This window comes from Harpia harpyja, chromosome 1, assembly GCF_026419915.1.
Source record: "Harpia harpyja isolate bHarHar1 chromosome 1, bHarHar1 primary haplotype, whole genome shotgun sequence".
In the NCBI taxonomy this organism is placed as follows: Eukaryota; Metazoa; Chordata; class Aves; order Accipitriformes; family Accipitridae; genus Harpia; species Harpia harpyja.
This window is the reverse complement of record NC_068940.1, coordinates 64,990,492-65,014,717: the sequence shown is the minus strand read 5'-3', so window position 1 is coordinate 65,014,717 and position 24,226 is coordinate 64,990,492. Positions and strand designations below refer to the sequence as shown.

The 24,226-nt window shown below is 36.8% G+C and overlaps 1 protein-coding gene across 7 annotated transcripts in view; it reads right to left on the bottom strand.

Annotated features, from left to right (window-relative positions):
* The window catches only part of SLC4A7 (solute carrier family 4 member 7), a 98,078-nt gene that overhangs the window by 19,231 nt on the left and 54,621 nt on the right, over window positions 1-24,226 (bottom strand). For 4 of the 7 annotated variants that reach the window (XR_008236740.1, XM_052797674.1, XM_052797650.1 and 1 more), the window contains exons 6-15: window positions 22,990-23,178; window positions 14,218-14,333; window positions 13,363-13,422; window positions 12,612-12,769; window positions 10,553-10,640; window positions 8,796-8,942; window positions 7,383-7,486; window positions 5,672-5,846; window positions 3,180-3,313; window positions 2,376-2,621 (exon numbers count right to left, since the gene is read on the bottom strand). Coding sequence is in view for 6 of the 7 variants with exons in the window: in XM_052797674.1 (XP_052653634.1) it covers window positions 2,376-2,621; window positions 3,180-3,313; window positions 5,672-5,846; window positions 7,383-7,486; window positions 8,796-8,942; window positions 10,553-10,640; window positions 12,612-12,769; window positions 13,363-13,422; window positions 14,218-14,333; window positions 22,990-23,178 (1,417 nt within the window). In the remaining variant the exon portion in view is untranslated. Of the gene's footprint in view, window positions 1-2,375; window positions 2,622-3,179; window positions 3,314-5,671; window positions 5,847-7,382; window positions 7,487-8,795; window positions 8,943-10,552; window positions 10,641-12,611; window positions 12,770-13,362; window positions 13,423-14,217; window positions 14,334-19,809; window positions 20,170-22,989; window positions 23,179-24,226 lie in introns of all 7 variants that reach the window. The other 3 variants (XM_052797683.1, XM_052797690.1, XM_052797667.1) reach the window with 3 other exon arrangements.

Sequence of the window (24,226 nt, the reverse complement as noted above, 5' to 3'; positions counted from 1 at the left end):
CTGCAGGGTGCAACAAGCAGGGACTCCCACCTCAGGTGTAGGGACATGACCTCGCAGGGAGCTCCCTCACCAGTGCGTAACTTCGCAGACTACAGGGAACCACACAGGTACAAATAAAGCTGGAAGATGCACATCTCCAACAGAAGGGGAGACTAGCAGAGAAACCTGTGCTCCTCAAAGACATGTCTGACTGTAACCCACATGTCTGGGGCTGGAAGGTAACTATTGGTGTGGGTGCGACTGTAACTTTGGGGGATTAGTAATACAAAACAATTTAAAAACATGTAGGTTCTTACTAGTATTTCTTAATTGTCTCACATTATGGTTTATCTGCTGTATTACTGATACTGATCCTGAACATATGGATCACTGATTGACAGTTAATTGTGTGCTGCTGATGAATCAAAGAACAGCTTTGATCTGATTTGCTTTAAACTATGTGAAATGAGCAGTTTCTCTCGGCAACAGTTAGCAGGATCTCCTCCTCCTGGCAGGTGTGAGCTGGTAACCCAATTCATCATATTTCATGAAGCTATACCATAAGCTTGGAAACTCCACACTGAGCAGCAAAAGATAAAGCAGCATTTAAGCATATCATCAAAAACTAAAAAATACAGAGTGTCACGGCACACAGTATAAAAAGTACTCAATGCTAATTTCACCATATAAGCAACCTCTTTTAATGCAGAACTGGTACAGCTGCACACCAAAAGGTAGTGTATTGGGTTTGCGTGGCAAGGTTTTTGTAGCAGGTGGGTTACAGGGGTGGCTTCTGTGAGAAGCTGCTAGAAGCTTCTCCCATGTCTGACAGAGCCGATGCCAGCCAGCTCCAAGATGGACCCGCCACTGGCCAAGGCCGAGCCCATCAGCGACAGTGGTAGGGCCTCCAGGATAACAAATTTAAGAAGGGGAAAAAACTGTGGCACCACAGCAGCAGGGAGGGAGGAGTGAGAACATTGTAAGAGAAACAACCCTGCAGACACCGAGGTCAGTGAAGAAGGAGGGGGAGGAGATGCTCCAGGCACCGGAGCAGAGATTCCCCTGCAGCCTGTGGCAGGGAAGACCATGGTGAGGCAGGCTTTCCCCCTGCAGCCCATGGAGGTCCACAGTGGAGCAGATATCCACCTGCAGCCCATGGAGGACCCCACGCTGGAGCAGGTGGATGCCCAACTGGAGCAGGCTCCTGGCAAGACCTGTGGACCCATGGAGAGAGAAGCTCACGCTGGAGCAGATTTGCTGGCAGGACTTGTGACCCCATAGGGGACCCACACTGGAGCAGAGGAAGAGTGAGGAGTCCTCCCCTGAGGAAGAAGGAGCAGCAGAGACCATGTGTGATGAACTGACCGCAACCCCCACTCCCTGTCCCTCTGTGCTGCTCAGGGTAAGGAGGTAGAGAAATCGGGAACTAAGTTGAGACGAGGAAGAAGGGAGGGGTAGGAGGAAGGTGTTTCAAGATTCAATTTTTATTTTCTCATTACCCCACTCAGATTTGATTGGTAATAAATTAAATTAGTTTCCCCCCCTTGAGTCTGTTTTGCCCGTGACTGCCATTGCCAAGTGATTTCCCTGTCCTTAACTCAACCCATGAGCCTTTTGTCATATTTTTCTCCCTCTGTCCAGCTGAGGAGGGGAGTGACAGAGTGGCTTTGGTGGGAACCTGGCATCCAGCCAAAGTCAACCCACCATAGGTAGGTAATATACAACTGCCACAGAAATAAATCAAATGTAAAAAAGATACACCGGAATAGCTTGCTTGTTGCATTCTTTAAATGAAATAAAGTTCTTTTTGTACAGATAGTTTTACTGCTAGTTACTGTGATGACTAGAACTAATAGTTGTACTTAGTCAGGAAAGGGGAAAAAAATGGCTGTATTGTATTTCCTATTATTCTCCTCTCTCTCAAAAAAAAATTTTTAAGAAGTCAAGTATTCCCCATAATTACAGTAGAAAGCAACACTGTTTAAAGATGTTAACTCCCTATTCATAGCATGTGAAAGTTGCAGGAGCTCTCCATGCCTCAGCTACCTGGAAATAATCCTCACCCAGGTGGGATAAACTATCATGATTTCTCAAAGTGCCAAGGCAGAACTCCTGTTCTGACCTTTAATCTCCAGGCTGACCTTTAATAAAGCTGTAATTAAAGCAGGCATTGTCACACCCACTCATCCCTTCCAACCACCCATAGCTAACAGAAAATTCAATTCCACAGCATCCTGAATAGAATTTTTCTGAGGTTTCTCATACCCGTACCACCCCCAGCGTTCCTCCTACCCTTCCTGGGAGAGGCACACATTTCAGTTCAGTAAGCGATATGTCTCTATACTATAAACATTTTCCCAATGTGTTTTACTAACAGGTAGAAACTTGGTACTTACGAATATAAAGTCAGTTTATCCAAATCATTGTGCATATTGAAGGCATACACTTCTCCCAAATGAAAAAGCTTTTCCAATGCCTCATAAATAAATATGATGCATATAAGCGCTGCAAAAGCTTCCTCAGTAAATCGAGTGATGTAACACACAAGACTGCTGGCATCTGTGGCTACAAGCACTATGCATAAAAATGCAGTCCACAGACCAATGCTAGTTCGCAGGGAGAGGTAGGAAAGACCATAATCCCTGTGTAAAGAAAGAAACAAAAGTATTAACTGAGCCAAAAGTCACCTATACTATATCCTATTTGAAAACAGATACTGAGGCCAAGCTCTATAGGTATTCACCACTTTTCTCACTCTTGACGTTAGTTCTGAAGCAGAAATTTTTCTGTCTCATCTTCCGCCAAAGCAAAGCAACACTGCAAAGTGTTTCTAGGATTGAGGGTGCAACTACCTAGCTTTGGAAGCATCATGGGCATGATCTTTCCAGAACTACCTAGATGCTTTCTCCTAGAGAGCCGATCAATCCCTGTTTAGCCCTGCAGAGCCAAAGCCAACATCTCCACACAGTCAGAACATAACTTAATTATTTAAGTCCTAGCCACTCCTTATCACTGATTTTCTCATTAAGGCTCACCAGTGTCTCACAGCTTTGCCAAACCACATTCATCTCTCAGACTCTTGCCACTGCATTTACACCTTCATGGACATACACTTTTAACACACCTCTGCTTTCAATTACAGCTATTCTAACAGGCTAGAAAGTTAGAAAGTGCATCAAGCTAATATAAGCATCACTTACCTGCAAAATTTAAATAATATTTTTTCAAATACTAGAACTGGTCCGGTGCTCCCCAAAATAGTAAGAGGTTGCCCAGCAAAGAGAGAATAGGCAATCCCAGTTAATGAGGCTCCAAAGAGAGACTCTATTGCACTCTGTTTGGGGGAAGAGAAACTGCTGTAACTATGCTGCCTTTCAGGTTAGCATTTAGCATCACATCTGCATATATACAGTTTTAAGACGCATTAACTTAGAAACAAGACAAGATGTAAAAACATTGCAATTAATATTGATGTTTGAGACAAGAATAACTTAACACAGTTTTGCAGTAACAATACCATGGAGAAAAGATTTTGATAACTTCACTCCTGAGAAACATAAAGCCATCCAAAACCATGAGAACAAGTTACTAGTCCTGCTAGCTATGGAGGAAAAACATACCAACAATTACTACAAATTAAAAAAAAGTTACTCATCATGTAGTTTACAGAAAGAATTATCTGTCTCTGTAAAGAAAATAGATAGATAGATAGATTGGAACATACCTGTACCAAAACACGATACGGTGTGCCGTATCAAACCTGCATCAGTCAACCAAGCATTACAAAAGAAATGACAGGCGGAGGTGCAGGGGAAATTACTGAACAATATCGGTTTATGTGTACATGACAGCAAAAAGAGATGAGCAGCAAACCAACGTCCCACCTGGTAATGCATTTCTTTTCATTGAAGTAAGATATCTACTTCAGTTCTTGAATTAAATGTTTTACTATAACATTTTCTGCTAAAAAAAAAAGTTACAACGCACCTCAAAAGAGAGGGGCAAGACTTTTTAGATACTAAAATGATATTAAAGTTACCTGAAAATAGTTAACTACACCATTTACAACTATCAGAAGTCACAGATTACAGATTGAAGGGTTCCTGGTGGAATTTCTAAGTGTTTGCTATTTTGCAGTTACACAGACTTAAGCTCCAATTCAGGAAAGCATCTAAAATTGGGCAAAATGGTTTGCTGAACTGGGGCTATTAAAAATGAAAACATGACTCCTTTGTTCATTACATTAGGAAAAAAAAAAATATAATCCCAGTCTCTTGTTCTATTACCTTTGAATTAGTGCTTTTGGTTGTCAATGCATTAACCTTGGGGCTCTCAATCAGGGTGGCAGGGACAGGAATACTGTGGAGGTGATGACCTCTGGGAATGTGAGGGAAGGTTTCAAACACAAACCGTGTACCTTACAATGTCAGCTACTGTGCTTGAACATGTGTGTGCAGTAACTAAATTTTATATTCAATGATGCACACCAAGTATCTGAAGGCAGGAACAAACCCGCAAACAATTCCAGACAGCTAAAAGAAAGAAGGTATTTAAGAATCAAGCTTTAAAAGGAGCATACTTTCATAATTATACATGATGTACATTCAAAAATTACATCAACATTTTGATAAGCATTTATACATTGAGTGGCAAAAAGCGCACAGAAAAGACATAATTTATTTCTGTATTTTCTATCAGCTTGAAGTGCTACATCAATAAACAAAAATCTGAGTCAACAGCATTACTTGAAAGAGACAAAATAGTTAACAATTTTAATATAGTACAAGCTTAAAAACTTGACCTAAGTATCAAGAAGAATTTTATAGCATCATAAGCTTTACCAGAATCTTAAAATTTGTAAAGGACATGTCTGAATACATCCTTCCCTCCCCCTAAAGGACAGAGTCTTGTTTCTTCGTGACAGATTTAAAAACAGAAAACACACTCCAGAAGTAGTTTACTCACAAGCCAATTGACACGAACACTAAGTTATTAACATTGCTGATGAAAGTATTCTTTCCCTGCTCCAAAAACCAAAGTGCAATAATATTTTGGTTAAAAAGGTGCTGGTGTTACCTACTGCCCAAGGCAACGTAAAGCTACCAAAATTTTGTACATCTATGGTTTATATTCAAGTCATTTACAATGAAGTGTATTTTCTGCTCATAAACATTAGCCACTTTCTTTTTTTGTTAACAACATACCATTAGTGAAAGCATATACATATCCTGTCCGTTACTTAAACGCACAATTGACTGCTACCCATACACTGCAGGCATTATCATCCTCGTAGGCCTACTACTCAAGGCCAGTACATGTTCTTGGCTATCCACCTTGAGCCTCTGACTTTGCCTAAAGTAGGCCTAGTGGGATGGTGCACCTTTACTGCTATTCATTATTTTTAAGTAGCCAAAAAGAAGGCAATGCAAGCCTTTTCTCAATTCATGAAGCCATTCATCCAATACGGCAGGATAAACATTTTTTTACCTCCACTGTGCATCTTCTCCTGTTCACATGGGTTCCCCACATTTTCCCCAGCAATTACCTTTTGGGGAAGATCTGCTTTGGGGCAGGCTAATCAAGTGCTGTGGGTAAATTCTTCAAATACAAGTATAAATAAATGAGACAAATGCACACAGTGACTTGCCTCTGAAGGTCTAAAAGCCTGGCCACTACCATTCTTTGTACTCACTATTCTGCCTTGTGTAGCTTCTCCCAGGAGCCCTCCAAAAGTGATTACAGGAGACATACAGGCACAGTATAGGAAAAGAATCGAGGCCAGGCACTGCAGGCTTAATGCATCCTTGAAGTCACTCAAGAAAAAAGGTGCTTTCCTTTGGATGTCAAGTATCAAACCACCAAAAAGCCTAAATAGGTGAGATGAAACTCGTCAAACTGTACACTAAAGGATTCTAGCTAGTTCAACACTATGGGCTACACATGACTGCCAGTGCCTATTGCCAGCACAAATTAGCTATTTCATAATCCAGATTAAAGCATAACAGTTTAAAATGTAAATGAGAATCTTATCTATTCCAATTTAGTAGTATTCCAAATATAATCAAGCAGGTTATCCACATTTTTAAAAGCTGGCTAGGTATTTTTGCATATGGGCTAGATACTGAAAAAATATCTTTGCGAACTATTTTACCTAAATAATGTTTTAAGTCAAATCTGTCTTACGATATTCAAAACAAGGAACAGAAGAAATATGCTAAACCTCAACCAAGACCACCGCATTGACACATTTCAATATTAATACTCCACTAAGTAGTTGCAGCTTTTTGATTCAAATTCTCTACATGCATATGGTTAGGTCCATAAATAAATTTAGCTCTATCATTTTTAACAGTGTTTTCATATGGAGTATACAGATATTCTACAAATGGAAACACAAAACCGAACATCAGTTCAAGTGGGTAAGTTATTAGCAAGAAATTAAAAAGCTTTTGGCAGTTTCCAAAAAAATTTCAAGACTCCAAAATACTGGGTATAATTTGCACCTACAAATGTCCGATTTTATTTTGAGTTATAAAAACCCCAAAAATATTCCATTCCTAAGAAAAACAATAGTCTCATCTAGAGATAATTCTGGGGGCAAAAATGAACTTGTCAGCTCCAGATACTGCCTGCAAAAAGGCAAAAAGTAAGTATAACAAAGCCAAAATGGTAAAAACCAACACAAATGTTGTAAAGACCTTCTTGCAAAGGGATGAGAAAGATGCATTTCCTTTGGAAGTTTATTATTTTGGGAATAACAACATTGTACATCTTTTCCAGAATTTCTCAGTTGATTTAATCTCTACTCTCTCATATGAGATACTAAGGTTTAATCTTAACCAGATATTTCCAATGTTGGGGACTTCTTCGTCAAGTATTTCAGAATTAACAGAGAACAATGCAACTCAACTGAAAGAAATTCCTTCAATTTTATTTTTGATCTGAAAGAAACCTAACGAAAACCAAAACCTAAACAATACCAAAGTATTTATATTCCTTGTTGTTCCATTTCGTACATGTTTAATAAAACAGATTTGCATTAATAGAAATTTTTCATACCTAGCCCAATACTGAAAATTGTATATTCCTGCTATAATTATGATAATTGCATGCTCTTGGCAATTAAAAATTAAAACCCAACTCTTAAAAGTCAGTTAGTTAAAATTAGGCAGCATCTTATATGAAATCCTTCGCAAATGTGTTGAGAAACATTGCCACAGGCTTGAAAATGCTTTAAGCAGAATGGCATTTATAGGCAAGAATCCAACACTTGAAAAGGAAAAAGGATGCGCTCTGACACTTATACCATGATTTTTTTATGTTCAAATGTCATCATTAAAGACTGTGAGGATTTATCACTTTTATTTCTTTATGGTAGCTAGTATTTAGGGAAGTGAACACACCTTCCAGTTCTCTCAAGTTCAGGTCCAGCATGATGGCCTTCTTCTTTGAGAGTCTCTCCTGTAGGAGTAGATCCATTTGGAAATTTAGGTACCTTCCTTTTCTCCTACAGGAAAATGAAAAAAATAAAAAAAAAAAATCATATTTTGAGACTGCCTTTACACTAAGAAGTATAATTCAAAGACAGCGTGCAGAGACTCTATGCCTTCCAAATCTTTTTCATATTCCCATCTTATCAGCAGTCCTCCATTGCCAAATTGCCAAATTTATCTTTTGAGTACAGACAACTAGAACTGTACAACACTTCCAAAAAGATCTTATTAGTACCTTGCTCAACAGTATTAATCTTCCCTCTTTCTACAAGAAATATGTCCCCGAAACATGATGAAATAAAGCCTACCTTTTCAAGACACAGTAGAGGCTCAACCATGAGGCATAGAAATCTTTAGATTTCTTTTCTCAATCATTTCCAGAGCAGAAGCATCTAGCTTCTAACAGAAACTGACCTCACTTTATGACACACACAGTATTTAGTTGAAGTACAAATGAGAAATCATTCCAGCATGAGAACTCATTCCCCTGTTCAGCAAGCTGCTCACCAGCTCCTCATAAATTTCTCAGCTGAACTTGCCTTCTAAAAACCCTGGGCCCTGCTTATTTTGAAAACAAGTTAAGTGGTAGCCTCAGGCTGTTCATGAATTAACTGCACTGCTGTCACCCCTTCTGTTCCACCCACTCCCCCAAACCACCACTGGATTTGACACCAATGTCAACCTTCTGAATCAAGAGCACTGGTCTCTCCCCCCACTTTTGATACTGCCTTTACACTAAAAATTCTTAGCAGCAGGAATTACCCTCAGTTGTAAAGAGGGAGAAAGGGAAGAAATGAGAGTCCCTCTAAGGTCCAGCTTCCTCCAGCTCTCATTCTAAGCTTGTATCACAACTGTGCAATATGATCCATTTTTATGTATTTCATAAACATTCTGTGATCATTATATGCTAGCCAATATACATTAATTAAAACATTTCAATCAATGCTGTATGCAAATAAAAGTTTTTATAAGAATTACAATTTTCTTGCTGATCATTGCTAGATTAATAATAAAATTTATAATACAAACTCACATACAATTTCAGAGCAATTCTCCTAGATCTCACATGAACTCATTTCAGTATTACAAAAGGAAATAAAGACAATTTACTCAAAAGCACAGCAGGAAACTGATTAACACTTTTTTTTTTTTTTTAAACCTTAAATGGACAATCCACTTTTTCTTCAAATGGATGTGGGGGCTTTCCTGATGCTTTACTAAAGTTTACACTCAGTACACAATTTATTTGCATTTGGAAATGGCATTTTTAAAGTAAAAATCATGGGAGCTCTCTACTGGATTTTTATTTTTTATTTTTTTTACCTGGGAAGGAACACTTTTTGGTGGCTCAATTCGTATAGATGGATCCCATTCTCCTGGAGGCAGGACTGTCACTTGATCTAAAAATTCATCAATTCCTGACAACAAATCATTTCGGTCTTTTGCTTTATAGGCAACATCGTGGAAAACCTACAAGAAGAAAGTACCCAACATTCTTTTTTTTTTTTTTTTTTTTTTTTAAAAGAGGAACTGATTACAAGGAACACTTCATTATTTTTAAAAAGGCATGGGAAATTTTTTAAAGGTCCTCAAAAGTTAGCCTTTTACTTTATTTGTATATTTTTGTGTTAAGAACTACCTGTATGCACATCCTTATAGAACATAAAATAAGGAAGTTATATCTTCAAACTCAAAATGTATATTGAGTTCATTTCTAAAGTTAATTAAAAAGTTAATCTTCAATATTCAGTAAATCAAGTTCATATACTATTGCCTGAATAATTCTGCCCTACAGCCACTGTGCCACTATGCTGTGCTAAATCAGGACAAAAATACTGTAAATAACCTTCAAATCAAAATACATGTTTTTATTAAGAATTTCATTTGTATACCTTTAGCTTAATTAATTTTAAATTACTTCTTAAAAAGCACATGAGCGCAGTCCTCCTACTACTCAAAAAGAAATACCCTACACTGTTTTACAGACTACTACAACACAAACTCTGAATTGACAGATGCGTAGTATTTAAAGCAAACAATCCCTGAATCCCAAGATGCATTTTATACACAGAGAGAAAAAAATGCTAGTTTTGCTATTAAAAAAACACTGTTTGTAGAAGATGATCCTAAATTGCTTCTGTACATTTGAAACCTGAACTGTTTGTCTCCAACGACCTGACCATTAGTCTTCTAATTGTAAATTAGATCTTTAAGGTCTATTTAGGTCTTTTTAGACCAATGAAAATTTTATATTTTTCTATTTCAATGATCACAGTCTTCCTAAAAATCAGCCTACCTAAAAAATTAGAAGCTGCAGCTAAAGCTTTTAATATTCAGTTCTCACACTGAACAAATACTGTATTCACAGACTAGTTGCCCAGTTGTAAAGCAGAAATTGGTCGTTTTACATTTCCAGACTTTAAATTGTTCTAGAGTAAAGTATTATTAGAATTTCTGCTAGGTAACCCTAATAATTATCAGCAATTCAGTAGGTGGCGCTCACTGCGAAGTCAGAATTAAAACATCCTAATTTTGCTCAGTAAGATGACAACAGTCTCAAAAAGTCCAGATTCACCTGTGCTCTTTAAAACCGTCCACCAGGGCTCTAAGCATGAGACTTCAAATGCCTGGTAAAATTCTAATTTTAATTATTTGATCTTGCTTTGGAAAAAAAAAAAATACCTGTGATGACTCAATCGCACGCATTCTTAATCTTTCTGTCCTGAACACTTACACAGTTTGCTATGTCCTTTTCAACATACAGTGATTCATATCAGACACAGTTCTGTTTAATAGTTCTATTTCCTAATTTAATACAAAAATGAAATCTATACACCAAAGCTAAAATATTTTTTCAGAAATACATTAAGGATTTGTTCAAGAAAGACAAGGGGGAAAGTTAATTTACCATTATCTCGTTAACTAACACAAGAAATAAATAAGTTTACAGTTCTTCATTTAACCAGTTTGTGATTTTTTTTCTTTAACCTGTCACTCCAGAATACATTTATGGAAAACAATCGCTAAAACACATTGTTCTAGACTTCTTTAACTAGAAGTGTTTAAAATACATCACTCACATCATCTGTCATAAGTGTTGCTATTGATCTTCCAATTTCATGGTACTGTGGAGCTTTTCCTGCTGGTCCCAGCAATAAAAACAAAAACCTGCAGAGAAAGCGATCGAGATGAATATGGCTGACTCATTTGAATATACTCAGAGGGTTCTTTCAAACTAATGTTTAAAGAAAATTTAGCGGTGAAGTAAAAATATCCTCTTCACCATTTCAGATCTTAAAGACTGCTGCAATAAGAAAAGACTCACCTAAAAGACATTACTAGAAGGAACTCGAAACCTGAACTAAAATTACTCCGAAGCCTAACTTTTCAATTTCTTATAATGCCTTAAATGTAGTAGAAATCCATGGGCTAGAGCTCAATGAATGTTTCCTCCAGATTATAAGCCTTTCTGACATTCCCACTGGCAAAGACCCCTTAGTGAGGGCCCAGGAGCTTTATGACCTGTTCTGTCTAGCCTCCCTGACAACCACCTCTTCACGGGAGTTAACCCCCCCCTCACTTGCTGTGACTGGGTACATCACACAGCAGATACACAGATATACTTGAAGCAACACGCTGGGCATACTCATATAGGCATATCCTGGTACTGTGTCAGTGGAAAGGAAGGGAACCCACGTCTTGAATGCTTAAGAAGGTAAAAGTGACATTTTGGGAAGGGAATCCAATCTGGGGAGTGGGTCACAGCATACGTTAACGGTCGGTCTCCATTTCCAATCATAGTAATAGTTATCACACTTTTAAAAAACAAACAAACAACAACAAAAAAAAACAAACCAAAACCAAAAAACCTTGAACAGGACTAGTATCTTATAAACTCAGAAGGATACAAACCAAAGAATGAACCTCAGTAATTGTTTTCATGACCTTCTTCCTATACTCCATGAAAATGAAGTTCCCAAGTACAGCACATTTGAAATAGCACCGCCTTCTTTCACCGCACAGTACAAAAAGGTTAGTGTTATTCTTCCTTTGCAAGTTGACTACTCTAACTGAAACTGAGATTGCATCTTCACAATCAAGTATGCTATTCCAGATCTGCAAGTCTACACCATTCTGAAAAATTTAGGACAGGGTAATTTTAGCTACATTAATACAATAATCAGTATGCAGAAATTTTGGAATTTCCCAATAAACATTAAGAGCACTACTGTCAACTACCCTCTGAAAATTCTCACTTCTATTTATAAGAACACTGCCAAGATTATTTTTGCCTCTCATTAGAGTGTATAAGCTGAAAATTACAAAGATAAACAAGCACTTTGATCTATTTAAAACATTAAAAAAACCCCACCACCAGAACACATAAATGTACAACTTTATGCTAAACACCACAGAACAGCCCAATACATCAATGTGCACAGAAAATGAAGTGTCCTCCATGATGACTGATGAAATGACCTGCTATCTTCATCATGGGACCTGCATTTTGACATTTTGATCGTCTGTGGTAAATCTACCCACAGTATATCAACAAGACCCATGATTTGGGGGAGGTGGGTGCACCAGGCTGTATGGCATATTGCAGATTGAAAACTGATTCAATGTATTAGCTGCAGATTGGTTACCGCAGTGTCAATCATGTATATTTGGGCATATAATAAAAAAAAAAAAAAAAGTTTTTCCATCACCTAGGTTATGCATATACAGAGCATTTGTATACAAAGAGCAGAGCTTCAGATTAGACAAATTTTCAGACTCGGTGGACTCTTCCCCACTGTCATGCTGTGTCACACTGAAGGGAACTATAACAATCTTCATGCCCATTTTTAAATTAGCAACACAAGCTTGGAAGACCCATTGCTTTTACTCCAGGTCAGCTACCAGTTTCAACTTCTGCACTTGCTTAAGACAACATCATTATATGTATTTAAAGCATTCAGAGAATTTTATGGCGGTTCTCATTTCTTCAAATTTTGCAGCAAATTACTGGCATCATGTTAAACAAAAGTCTACATTTCTTGAGCTTAATAGAATAAGTATAAAAATTTACAACTATTTGAGATCTTAAATATTATCTTATTGTATAAGTAAAGCCAGACTTTCCAGGCATTTATTTACCGTGTAGGAACCGGAACCTCTGTGAGGCCTGAGAGAAGCACAGCAGGGGAGAGCCTCACAAAAGCAATAATAGGTCTTTCTAAAAAATCTACTTCTCCCACTAACACATTTGATGCTTCTGCTCCTGAAGGAATTTTCCTCATGAAGTTCATATCAACCTATTCATACAAAGATGAAACAAGTGTTTATTCCCTTACATTTGTTAGCAGAAATTCTATAACATAATTATAAGTTTATCGGCATATACTAGACATTTATGCTACAAAGAAAAATAAAAAAGCAAATTAAATATCCCACAGTACAGAAAAGACAAACATATGTAGAAAATGTCAGCCAGCCAGCCAACTAATAATAAACTATTTTCTAAAAGTTAGAATTACTACCACCTACTATATTCTAGAAGACTCCAAACTGCATAACCACCTTTCTAATATTACTTATCATGACAAACATTCTGTGATAGGACATAACAAAATCTATGCACAATTAACTAAGAAGAGTTCATGTAATTACACATGGTTTCTAGAATTCAGTTAGTTATTCCACAGCTGCATATTTCAAATGTCATAATTTTGAAAAATAAATTATATGTTTATGTTTTCATCCATAAGGAATAGGATGGCTGAAAATCTTAACATTCATTTCTGTACATAATTACAGAAGAGCATTAGAAAATTGTACAGCACATGAACTCTGTGTTCACATACACACACACACAAGCACCAGTTACATTGTTACCTAGAGAACTTACAGATGGCCTCTTGAGTCCCACACCAAGTGTGCCACAACTACAGTGCCAGGAGGCTGACTCCTGCCCAACAGGAGACAAGGCAGGTGTACAGAAGGACAGGCCAAGCAAAAACATAAAAACTGTGACAGAGGAGCAGGAATATATGGCACCTGCCATGATTAGATGAGAACTACAGTGTAAGTTAGCTTTCCTTAAACATAACTATTTAACTTGGCAAACCGATTTTCTTACAGTGTTTCACAGTATAGATGACACTACAGAGTGAGTTTTATAGTAAAAGCCCTAATGGAACTTGTCCAGCAAATTTAAATTATGAAAGCAATACAAGGGATTTACAGTATTACACAAGATTTCCTTCACAAAGTGATATTATATGCTCCTAATGATTAAGATGTACAATAACTTTTGTACAGCAAATTCATAAAACATATAAAGGAAAACCCTTTAAAATCCCTCTTTACAAAAAACCCCCAAAAGTCAGTCCTAGAAAAAAACATTACACCACCATCTACAAAATTGTTTTCATAAGAGTCTATAGCAGATCTGAAAATATCTCCCTCTGTGTGAGAAAGTACAGCAGCTGCACTCTTGAAGTTACCAAAATACTGAAAAGATCAAACGAAACAGAAAGTTCAGTCCCACTGGGAAGAGTTTCAAAACATTTGACACATTTAGCCTATGCCATATTTTGACACTCCTACACACAAGTTACATCTTAGTACATATGTCTTGTGTACACTCATACACAGGCATAAGTACATGTGTCTTAGTTGTAACTAAGAGAAGTTACAACCACCACATTTTTTGTTACATAGTTATCTTGTGCTAAACATTAAATACCTTAATGTTATTTACCTTACTAAAATCAACCGTGCTGTTTTCTCTGCTTCCTCCTGTCCCAGTACCTTTAACATCTCCACTTTTCCCAGTGTCTAAATTTCCAGGTGCTGACTGCGGAGATGCTAATAGCCCTAAATAAAAACAAAGGAGATAGGTTCAAAATGGTGTATGAAGTGAACCGAGTACGCGACACTACCAAAACTCAATGTGGCAGCTTGCTTAAAGCAAATGTGCAAGTTATTCAGTAAGAATGCCCTATATTAGTATCATAAATGCAACATTAACAAGTCACTGTGTTGTCAGAAAAATGGCATAATTAAAAAAATTAAAATTTACTGCCCAAATGATGGCCATTTGCAAAACAGTCACCAGAAAACAAGAGCTACTTTAATTGCAGAAAAAGTAACAACTGTTGACATTTTAATAGTAACCACTATAGTACGTAGTAGATAGCATCTTCACTGTATTTGTAAGTCCTCAAACACCGAAAGCAAACACCTCTGCTATCTAGTCTGCTATATAGCAGTTACTTCAACTGTAAAAAGCCTCAGCAAGCCTCAGGCTACAACTACGAGGAACGATACCCTGGTAGTTAACTACCCTGTACAAGTAAATAGCGTACTACATGAAGGATAGACAGCTTGCAAACCATGATTTCAATCAACAGACCAAAGGTCCAACTATTGATCTGACCAGACGTTACTATATTAAATGGTCTCTCTTACACATTAGCTAAAGAGGCACATACAATGAAGTTTATTCAAGTTTATTCAACGTACAGCTTCCCTCCAATATCTGCACCAAGACAAAAGCGTTTTACGTAGCTTGCTATGCTACTAGCAACATTGAATTGCAGGTTCAGCAAAGGGCGCAAAAGGCAAGTAACCCAGGTGTTCATACATATTGACTTCCACGTTACAACATGCTCATCCCTACCCAACTATCATTTAAAAGCTGGTCTAGGCATGCATAACCAAGCTCAAATCCCATCTTTTGGATTACAGAGTTTTTACTTGTTCAGTTTAACATGCACTAGAAGTGCATTTGGCCTTGCTTGTCTACACTAGACCTTTCAGATGTGGTGATAAAACATGCTTTAACATGCTTTCAAAACCACATTTAGACAAAGACTAAAGTCTAAACATTGTATTACATGCAGAAAGTTTGTATTTAGGTCAAGCATCAGTCTAGTCAAGATAAAACTGAAGTCCTTACTTGCTACCTTTCAGCTATTGTTCCATCATAACTACTGCTGCATGACTACTTGCATCCCTCCATGTTTATAATTTAGCAATTTGACATTTTTTAGCATTTCAAATGACAACTGAATTCACTTTCTTTGATCCCCAAATTTACTTCCAAAAAACTCTTTCAAAGAGCCATCATATCAATGGAAAACATGCAGGTCCAAGCCTTCACCGTTAATTTTCATTCTTACAGTTCACAGGGCTATAAGTGGTGTGGATAGTTTTTCCTGAAGCAAAAAACAAATGAAGTTAATAAGCTGTAATTTCCTTTGTGAATCCTAATATGCACAAGTAATTAGCTAACACTATAAATACTACGTTCAGTTAGCTAGACCAAAAAGAAAAAAATAATCACATGCTACCCTTCTGCTCCAAGACATACACATTACTCATAAGAATAACTAACAGCAATCAACCATCTGTAAAATCAGCTGTTCAAAGTATTTAACTGCATAAGAGTTGATGTTAAGATGTATTTGTAGGACTAGAAATAGAACAGAAATATTAAACAGTTGTTGCAGAAGAAGAGCATAATATAGAAGTTTATGCATACAAACTTTTTTTTCCCCCCTATGTAACAATAAAGGTAACTAAAGATGTGTATGACTGATGAAAGATGAGCAATAATGCATCATTTTGCAGTTTTTGCAAATGCCCTGTGAGCAACAGCAAGCAGAGACTAGAACAAAAAGTGGAGAGACAATCAAGGAGGAGGATAGAGAAAAAGGATTCTATGTATTAGCATAAACTAATTTATTATTTCAGTACTAAAGTAATACTGATTCTTCTAAAAGGTTTGCCTTCAAAATTTCTCCAACCAGTCACAGTTAAGGCTCACAAGTTTTGGCACTGATACAGGAACACTTGTCTGATCCTAAGCCACGTGTAAAGAGTTTTCCTTTCCTTTGGTCTTGCAGTTGGACAGACTTGCTGCACTCACATGAAAATACTGCTTACAGGTTTTCAGACCTGAGCAAGCATTTCCATGTGATACTGCATTTCATTATGCATATCAATCACTCTGATATTTGCAGGGAAACTCAGAATAAAAAATCACCATCTCTAATAGCAAAACACTTTTACTGAAATCTCACACTAATAAAAGAACTTACTTCCTTCTCTTCTCCAGTTCAGTAGATACAAACTCAGAGGCTACTGCTGAAAGGAAGACTACCTAGTAGTTTTTCCAGACTGTGAGACAGAGAAATTCATCTAGTCTTACCAAGCTACCGAGGAGATCACTAAAAATACATAGTACTCTTCTTGATGTTGTTAGTTAGGCAAATATACCACCTGCCTCATTTGAAAGACAACAGTGGATTGAGTCTTGAGTAAGTCTGGATTAAAACCTAGTAAGATCACTCAAGTTAAAGTACTTACAAATACACCTTCACTAAAGATCATGTGCATTTTCTAGCCAACTACACTTAGTTTAATACTGTGATCACAAAAATCTAATGGACATTTTCTACTGGAAAAAGAAGAATACAGACATTTGCCTCACTTCTCTGCTTCAGTAAAAAAAAAAAAAAAAAAAAAAAAATTGGGGGGAAATAAGATGAGTTCAACACCTAAGCATGACTATTCCAACATAGCTTTATTTATATAGGCAAAATTTATAAAATACGAAACTTTTAAATACAAAGTCACACCGTATTTTTATTTGAGGAAATAAAAATCAATTTTTAAAAATAAATTCCAATACAGCCTTAATGTGAAAAAATATTAAAATTATTCCTAGAAGGCAAATATGTAAACCTTTCTGAATTACTATGTTCAGCAAGTAATTATTGGAAGACCAAAGCCATTTTACATACTATTTTACTCAGTTTTAAAGTACATTTATCAGTGAACCAAAAGACCCCTTAAAACAGGCTGCTCTGCTGTTGTTCACAGACATTAAAAAAGCTTAATAATGCTGGTGAATTAACAGTGTTCATCTTTGGCTGTGACACAGCTCTCTTCCTAGCTCTACCTATGGAATTTGTTATTCAACAGTTTCAAAGATGGGGAACCAAAAGCTGTTCTTCAACTGATGACAAAAGAAAAAAAAAACTGTTGAAGAGAATCTTTTGCCTGGTTGACTTACTATGAACTGATGACAGGCTGATAAAAAGTTAAGTGGTAGACTGAAAGTGTGTCCCTCTTCCCTCCTTTTACAGTAATTCACGTTAAGTTCAGTAACCTTCCAGCTATTTATAAAGACTAAAAAATAAAGTCTGAATAGCACAAGGCCAAGGATAGACAAATGCTAAACAGAAGCAAGCCACCTATTAGAAAACTAACACAGTTCCTAATGCTTACAGGAGGCAAACCCAATGCAATCATACGGACATGGAAAAAGTATTCAGGTTGCAATATTCTGAATTACTAGAGAGCAATACAGACTATAATCTATAGTGGAATGGACCAAGAAGATTATTTTTTTTTTTTTTTAGTTAATACAAAGAAGATGATTTCCTCTTCAGGGTTCCCTTCAAGTCTGTCTCCCAAGACAGAGATTAGGCCAGTTGCAGCCCTGAAGTTGTAGTCTGAGAATGTCTTCAAAGACATCTCTAAGGAAAATGTGTCTTTCTGTGGTCAGATAATTTCTTGAATTTAAAAAAAGTGGGAGGGCACCCAGAAAACAAAAATTACTTCCATCATTATTGCTGTTCATCTTTCTCTGGAAAGACTTTTATTTATAGATTAACTGGGAAATCATCCCTTTCAGATTTTTCCTTTATGAGAAACATCCCCTTGAGGCACAAAAGCAATCTGAACATGACTTGGAGATTCTGGTGGAAAGTGATGATTTATTAGTGATGATAATAATAGCATCGAGTACTTGATCTTCATTTATTTGCCTTCTCTTGGGTTCTAAAGTCCTTGGGTCTGGCATGCTGTCATTCCTGTCAGATGAGTAGAAAAATGAAAACTGGAAAACCAATTACAGCTGCTATTTTACTTCTGGTTTTTAATTACCTTTGAAAGATCACCCATGAAAGAGAATGATCTTCATGTGAATTCTCTTCATTTCCCACAAGGAAGTCAGAGAAATAATTTTTTGTTTGCTTTTCTGAATTTAAGTAAGGATGGGGCCCCTACTCCAACTCAAGATAACAGCCTACAACATAGTTTGCTCTTTCCTTTTCAGTGACTTGGCTGCAAAATGTGAAAAGACAGATAACCAGAGCCTTTACTGGCAGCGAATTTTCACTGCTCTATTTAACAGTGTGCTCTTACTTATTAAACAAGTGAGGAAGGACAACCAAGAAAAGCCTCACTGATGAAAGAATTGAGTGAAATCAGCTTCTCCTCCCCCCAATACACATAGGTGTAAAGCAGTCAAATCTACAAGCTAGATGCTAGATTTTGGCAAGATAAGTTTCTGGGAAGGAGGGAAAGGAGGAAAAAAAAAAAAAAAAAGCAGGAAGAGCCTGAAGGCTAAAAAGAAATGTGATCCCCTTAAAAACATGAGCTATCTAGAAGAATCCTGAAGTCTCTAAATAGGTGATAATTTTGCAAAAGTAAAGCAAGTATAACCGTATGCATGCAGAATGCACGAGTTATGAAACATTTACTAAAAACGATTAAAGAAACCATCAGAACTTTCCATCCTTTCAACTTCTCTATACATCTACATACCTTTTTACATGCAAATTAATAAATTGCTGAGCTCTGACCTACAATTATAAACTCTTAACTACCTTATCCTATTTTGCACATCAAACGCAACAAAAGTTACCAAGTGTCTGATGCTGAAGCAGTGCACTAATGGATAGCTATCTGGGAACAGTTGTAGGTGAACTGAACCTGCCAATTCCGTCATAAACTACTACTGGTTTTAATTGCCCTAGTTTTTAAAAAGCACAAAGGCAAAAATAAAACTGCTTAAAGACTTCATGATACAACTAAACTACGAACACTACTGATAATTGCATCCTTCCTAATTCTTTTTGTATTCATCTCTAATACTTCACTACGTCTTCAGCTGTAGCTATCTCAGGATATCAAACACTGGTTTAAAATACTAACTCGATCACTGACAAAAACAACAAATCAAAACCCAACATGGACTGTAGGTGAGTGAAAGGAAAAGGCCACCATTTTTGACATTTTGCTTATATATTATATTTTAAAACCATATTCCTTTTTATTTACACAAATGAAGGTTAAAGAATTTCTTTGCTGGCTTTAGTTAAAAGCTAAAAAGTTAAAAATCCCGAACAAGAACACAGTCACAACTGAGAAGACATAAAACATGCAGGCAGAGGTAACATATTCCTTTGTGCCCAAGTTATGTGCCAAAAACATCGCAATGCAAGTGATCCAGATGCAGAGAGCATCGCACATGGACAGCTTAAATTTCAATAGTTGCCTGGTGTTTTGTCAATATTTTCCTCTGTCTTCTTTTCCTGGACTTCTAAGTCCTCCTCAGGTGGGTGGATTATTACTGAAGGAATATCATCACTGGCAGGTGACACCAGCAATTCCTTGCCCTGAAGTGGACTTGGCTGGGCACTTGCGGTTGGCAGGTGGCTGCAGGTAGGACTGGAAGGTGGTGTGTTTTGAGGGGTAGTTACAGGGGTTGTACACCTTGAGGTTGCCGGCGTTCCAGCTCTTGAAGAAGGAAGAAGGTAATTGAGAAGAACTGACAAACGGTTTTCTCCTCTCAGGGAAATATTTGAGGCGGAGAGACCTGTTCGCAAAGAGTGGCGGGAGGCTGAAAGGCCTTCCCCTGAGATAAAACAAATGAAACACCATGAGGCTTACAACAGGGATATTACTAAAAAACCCACAGACACAAATATGCATTAACAATTTACATAGTAAATTGCAAGCTTTACGGGCCAGAAGTGTCATACTCATGCAAGTAAGACAAGAGATAAGAGCAAATCTGATTTCAGACATTAGAAAAATCAGAAATTACTGATGAGTACTAATTAGAACGCCAAAGATATGTGGGAGAAGATATTATCTTAAAGTCAGTACGATTTGTTAATGTAACAAAAAAAATTGAATCTCTTGAAACTGACTCTTAAAATTTTCCTAGAATTTCTTATCCCAAGTTGCACAGCAGCTACCTTTAATGCCATCCAAAAAACATATTAAAAAAAATCATTAGTAGCCAAAACATTACAAGACTTCACAGTTAACTGCATCCATTATATACAATGAATTGTTAATTTTTAAAATTAAAATATTTCAAAGTGAACATGATCGAACATATCTAATCATGTTAGATGCAACTGTCTTCCAATAAAAGTTTCGTTTTAATAAGAAGTTTCCTAGCCATCTGTAGTCTCCATATATATTTTTGAAATGGTCAGGAGGATGAGATACATAGTCCCTTCTCCGTTTCGTCTTGCTGTGACTTACCCAATATCCCCATTTGCCTAAAACCAAACACATTCTCCAAAATCCATTGCTACTTTTCTTGCCCTATCCAGTTTCAATGTCCCACTAACTTCATATAAAGCAAACAAAGTCTTGTCATGGTTCTCTCAGATTTGAGTTTGTAATGGATTTCAGTTCTTCCTTAAGCAGGAAGAGAGACTGTCTATCCTGACATCAGTACTTCCATTAGAAGGTTTAGCAATACCATTCGCTCCATTTACCACAAACGCTTTTCCTGGGATGGCAGTCTCCTTGGGACGAGTACCAATTACTTCTCCTACAATCTCTGAAATCAAACACGTGCTGTTTTCACGTACCATGCCATCAAGCAAGGAAACAGAAAACTAGACACATTTAGACTTACATTTATACTGGGCACTACAGAGACCAACATGTTGAACAATCCTAGAATAATTTACGGAAGGAAGTGCAGAAAGTATGCCTAGGTAAAGTTCACGTATGTTTGCCCGCCCCCCCAACAATGGAAGAGTGGATCCTACAGATACAAACTTGATTTAAATTAAGAATGAAAGCCTCAAAGATCAACTATTAAAACTGCAGTGCAGTAAAGGCAAGAGGACCAATAAAGAAAACTGGTTGTCTATATTAATCACTACAATAATTAGACTTCTGTCAGTATATCTGTGATGAATCACCAACATGAGGTGTCCTAACACACACAGGTGTAAAAAGGAGCCTAAAAAGTATTATGCACATATGCATGTTTGGTTTACCGGTTTATTAGAGGGTAACCACAGGATTATAAAGAAAAACTAAATCAGTATACACTGGCAAAGAGATCATCATGTTATACTGGTTTCTTATTTCAGCATATATCCCATATTCTATTGTAGGAATAGTATTAAGAATAAAATGCCCTGGGAAGTGGAAGTGATATATATATATGAAAAGTAACTGACAAGCAAGAGACCTCAAATACAAAATTCTCAGAATTACAATTGGGGATACGCATGTTCAAGGATGGGTAAAACCAAGTTCATATGTGAAATTTTCACGTTTGCTCAACAAAACAGGAAAGTCAGAAGTTATAGAAGAAATTATGCTCTTATGTAAATTAGTTTATTTTCATTCTAGAAAAAAATAATTCTGAAGCTATCAGGGACATATTTAAGCACGCATCACATATTCACTAGCTAACAAAAAGTATCAGCAAGGCTGGACATTTGCTGGAGCATATTCCAAGTACGTATCAAACTGAGAGCTCCCAACAAGCACTTAACTAAGCGGAACATATTCTAAGCAATGAGGCATCTTTCAAGACAGCAAAGGAACTTCACTTCAAGGAATGATTCATGAAATCAGTACCAAGATTTCACTAGAAAAAAAATTTCAGTTGAAATTATATGTGTCTTAGTTAACGCAAGGCAAAAAAAACCATAAAGAACAGAGACGGAAATAGAGGCCATAAGAAATAAAAGAATAAATGTATGCAGCTCTGCAGTATATACTGCTATTTGGACTTTGGAACTGGATGTCTAGAGTAAATGTATTGATATTCCAGAATATTTTCAGGAATTGGTTCAATAAAAGATGTGGTACAGCCTATAAAAACATTGCAAATACCTTTCTTGGGTTTGGGGTTTTTTTTCTCCCATTAGATCCTTCTCTACAAAACAAGGTAAAAATAAACAGCATCCTAGCTAAAAGTAATTTCTTCACCATTAGCATAGTGAACTTCTATCCATATTAACATAACAACACTGGATTAAAACACAGGAATTGTCAGCACCACTGAACTCATGACATGACCACAAAGTAAATCTCTAGTATAAAGACTGAATAAGCAAGTAGGATCCATCTGACAAACATATAAAGCTATGCCACAATGCTAAAATTCCTCAAACATTACACATTTTATTCAAGCATAGCCTAAAAAGCATTAGGACCAATGTAGGTCTATTTCTATACTTCAAAACAATAATGCATGCTATGTATACAAGCAGGAGTACAATGTTTGAGTAAATTCAAAAATATACGGAAACATCATCCACAGCTACACATCACACACAGTTATCATTAGTTCTTTGCTTATCGAGAAGGAAACACTTATCTGCTATTATCAGCTGAATTTTCCTTCATCTCCCAGTGAGAACATTATTTAAACAGGTTAGAACAAACTGGATGCTACAACTTATCTCACCATTTCGTTCAAGCAAGTGAGGGTCAGAATGTTTCTTGCCTATATCTGCAAAAGACCGAACCAGGGGAATCCGATTGCTGAATTTTTTCTCATTCTGATGATGGTGCCTTTTTAGAAGAGCCTCTCTCACATTCTCTCTTATGGATTCATCCAGCTGGCCAGAGGCAATCATGTTGTCCAAAACCATATCTACATAATAAGAACAACAAAAAAGAAAATTATATATATGGCTATCAAATCTCTCCTTCACCACACTCAAGCATTGTAGTTGCACCAAACAATAAGAAAAAAATTAAAACTATTTAAAAAAGTAAAGTCTTTTCTTTAGCAAAGTCATCTTCAAGAATCCACAGGAAATTTTCAAAGATGTCACTAAACAAGCAAATGTGAGAATAAGGAAAGCACAACAAGCGGATCCAAAAGACAGTACTTATTTTTTAAAATTATGCTACTAATAAGTTACTTGATATTTTATAATTTTTTGTCATTTACTTCAACTTTCAATGGCAACTCCCTTTCAAAAAAAAAAAGCATCTATGTATTCAACAACGCTCCACTAGAAGTGAACAAAGACAGAAACACAATAGAGAATAGACTTATGACAGTCTTAACCTGGTGTTCCCTATTTTGAAAGTGTATGACTATATGACATGGAAAGTTGTTATAGAATGAGATGAATTCCTTAACTCCTCTGTCACCTTCAGATGCCCTAAGTTCCTAAGGTTCTCCATGGAACTTCATGCGATTCACATGCTTTAGAAGAGGAAGTGTAAAACAAAAGCTAGTTACATCAACTAAAACTAACTAATCAGCTGTCAAACAACATCAAGTTTCAAAAGGGTATCTCATCAGTATGCTCAAACCAGGAAAGAAAGCCTGCACATCTTGGAAAGTATCTGCTGTGATTTCTTAGCTGCCTTTTTTTTTAATTAATTTAAAAAACCCAAAAAGCTGCACAAATCAACACAAACTTATGTGACAGCTTTTAAAGTATATTTTGCCAGTCTTAACTGATGTATCAGGAACCTAACTGTCTTGGTAAACTGCAATTACACAGAACTTTTCACAATTAAAAAAAAGGTTATGGCTTAGAATACCTTACAAACAAAATTATATGCAGCAAGGTCTCTGTCAGTACGGTGCAGCTTCCTTCTGGGATTACTGGCAACACACAGCCTTTTGTTATAGCTTCTCAAAAGGAAACCTGCCACCCTCTCCCTCCTGTGTTGAGTGAGAA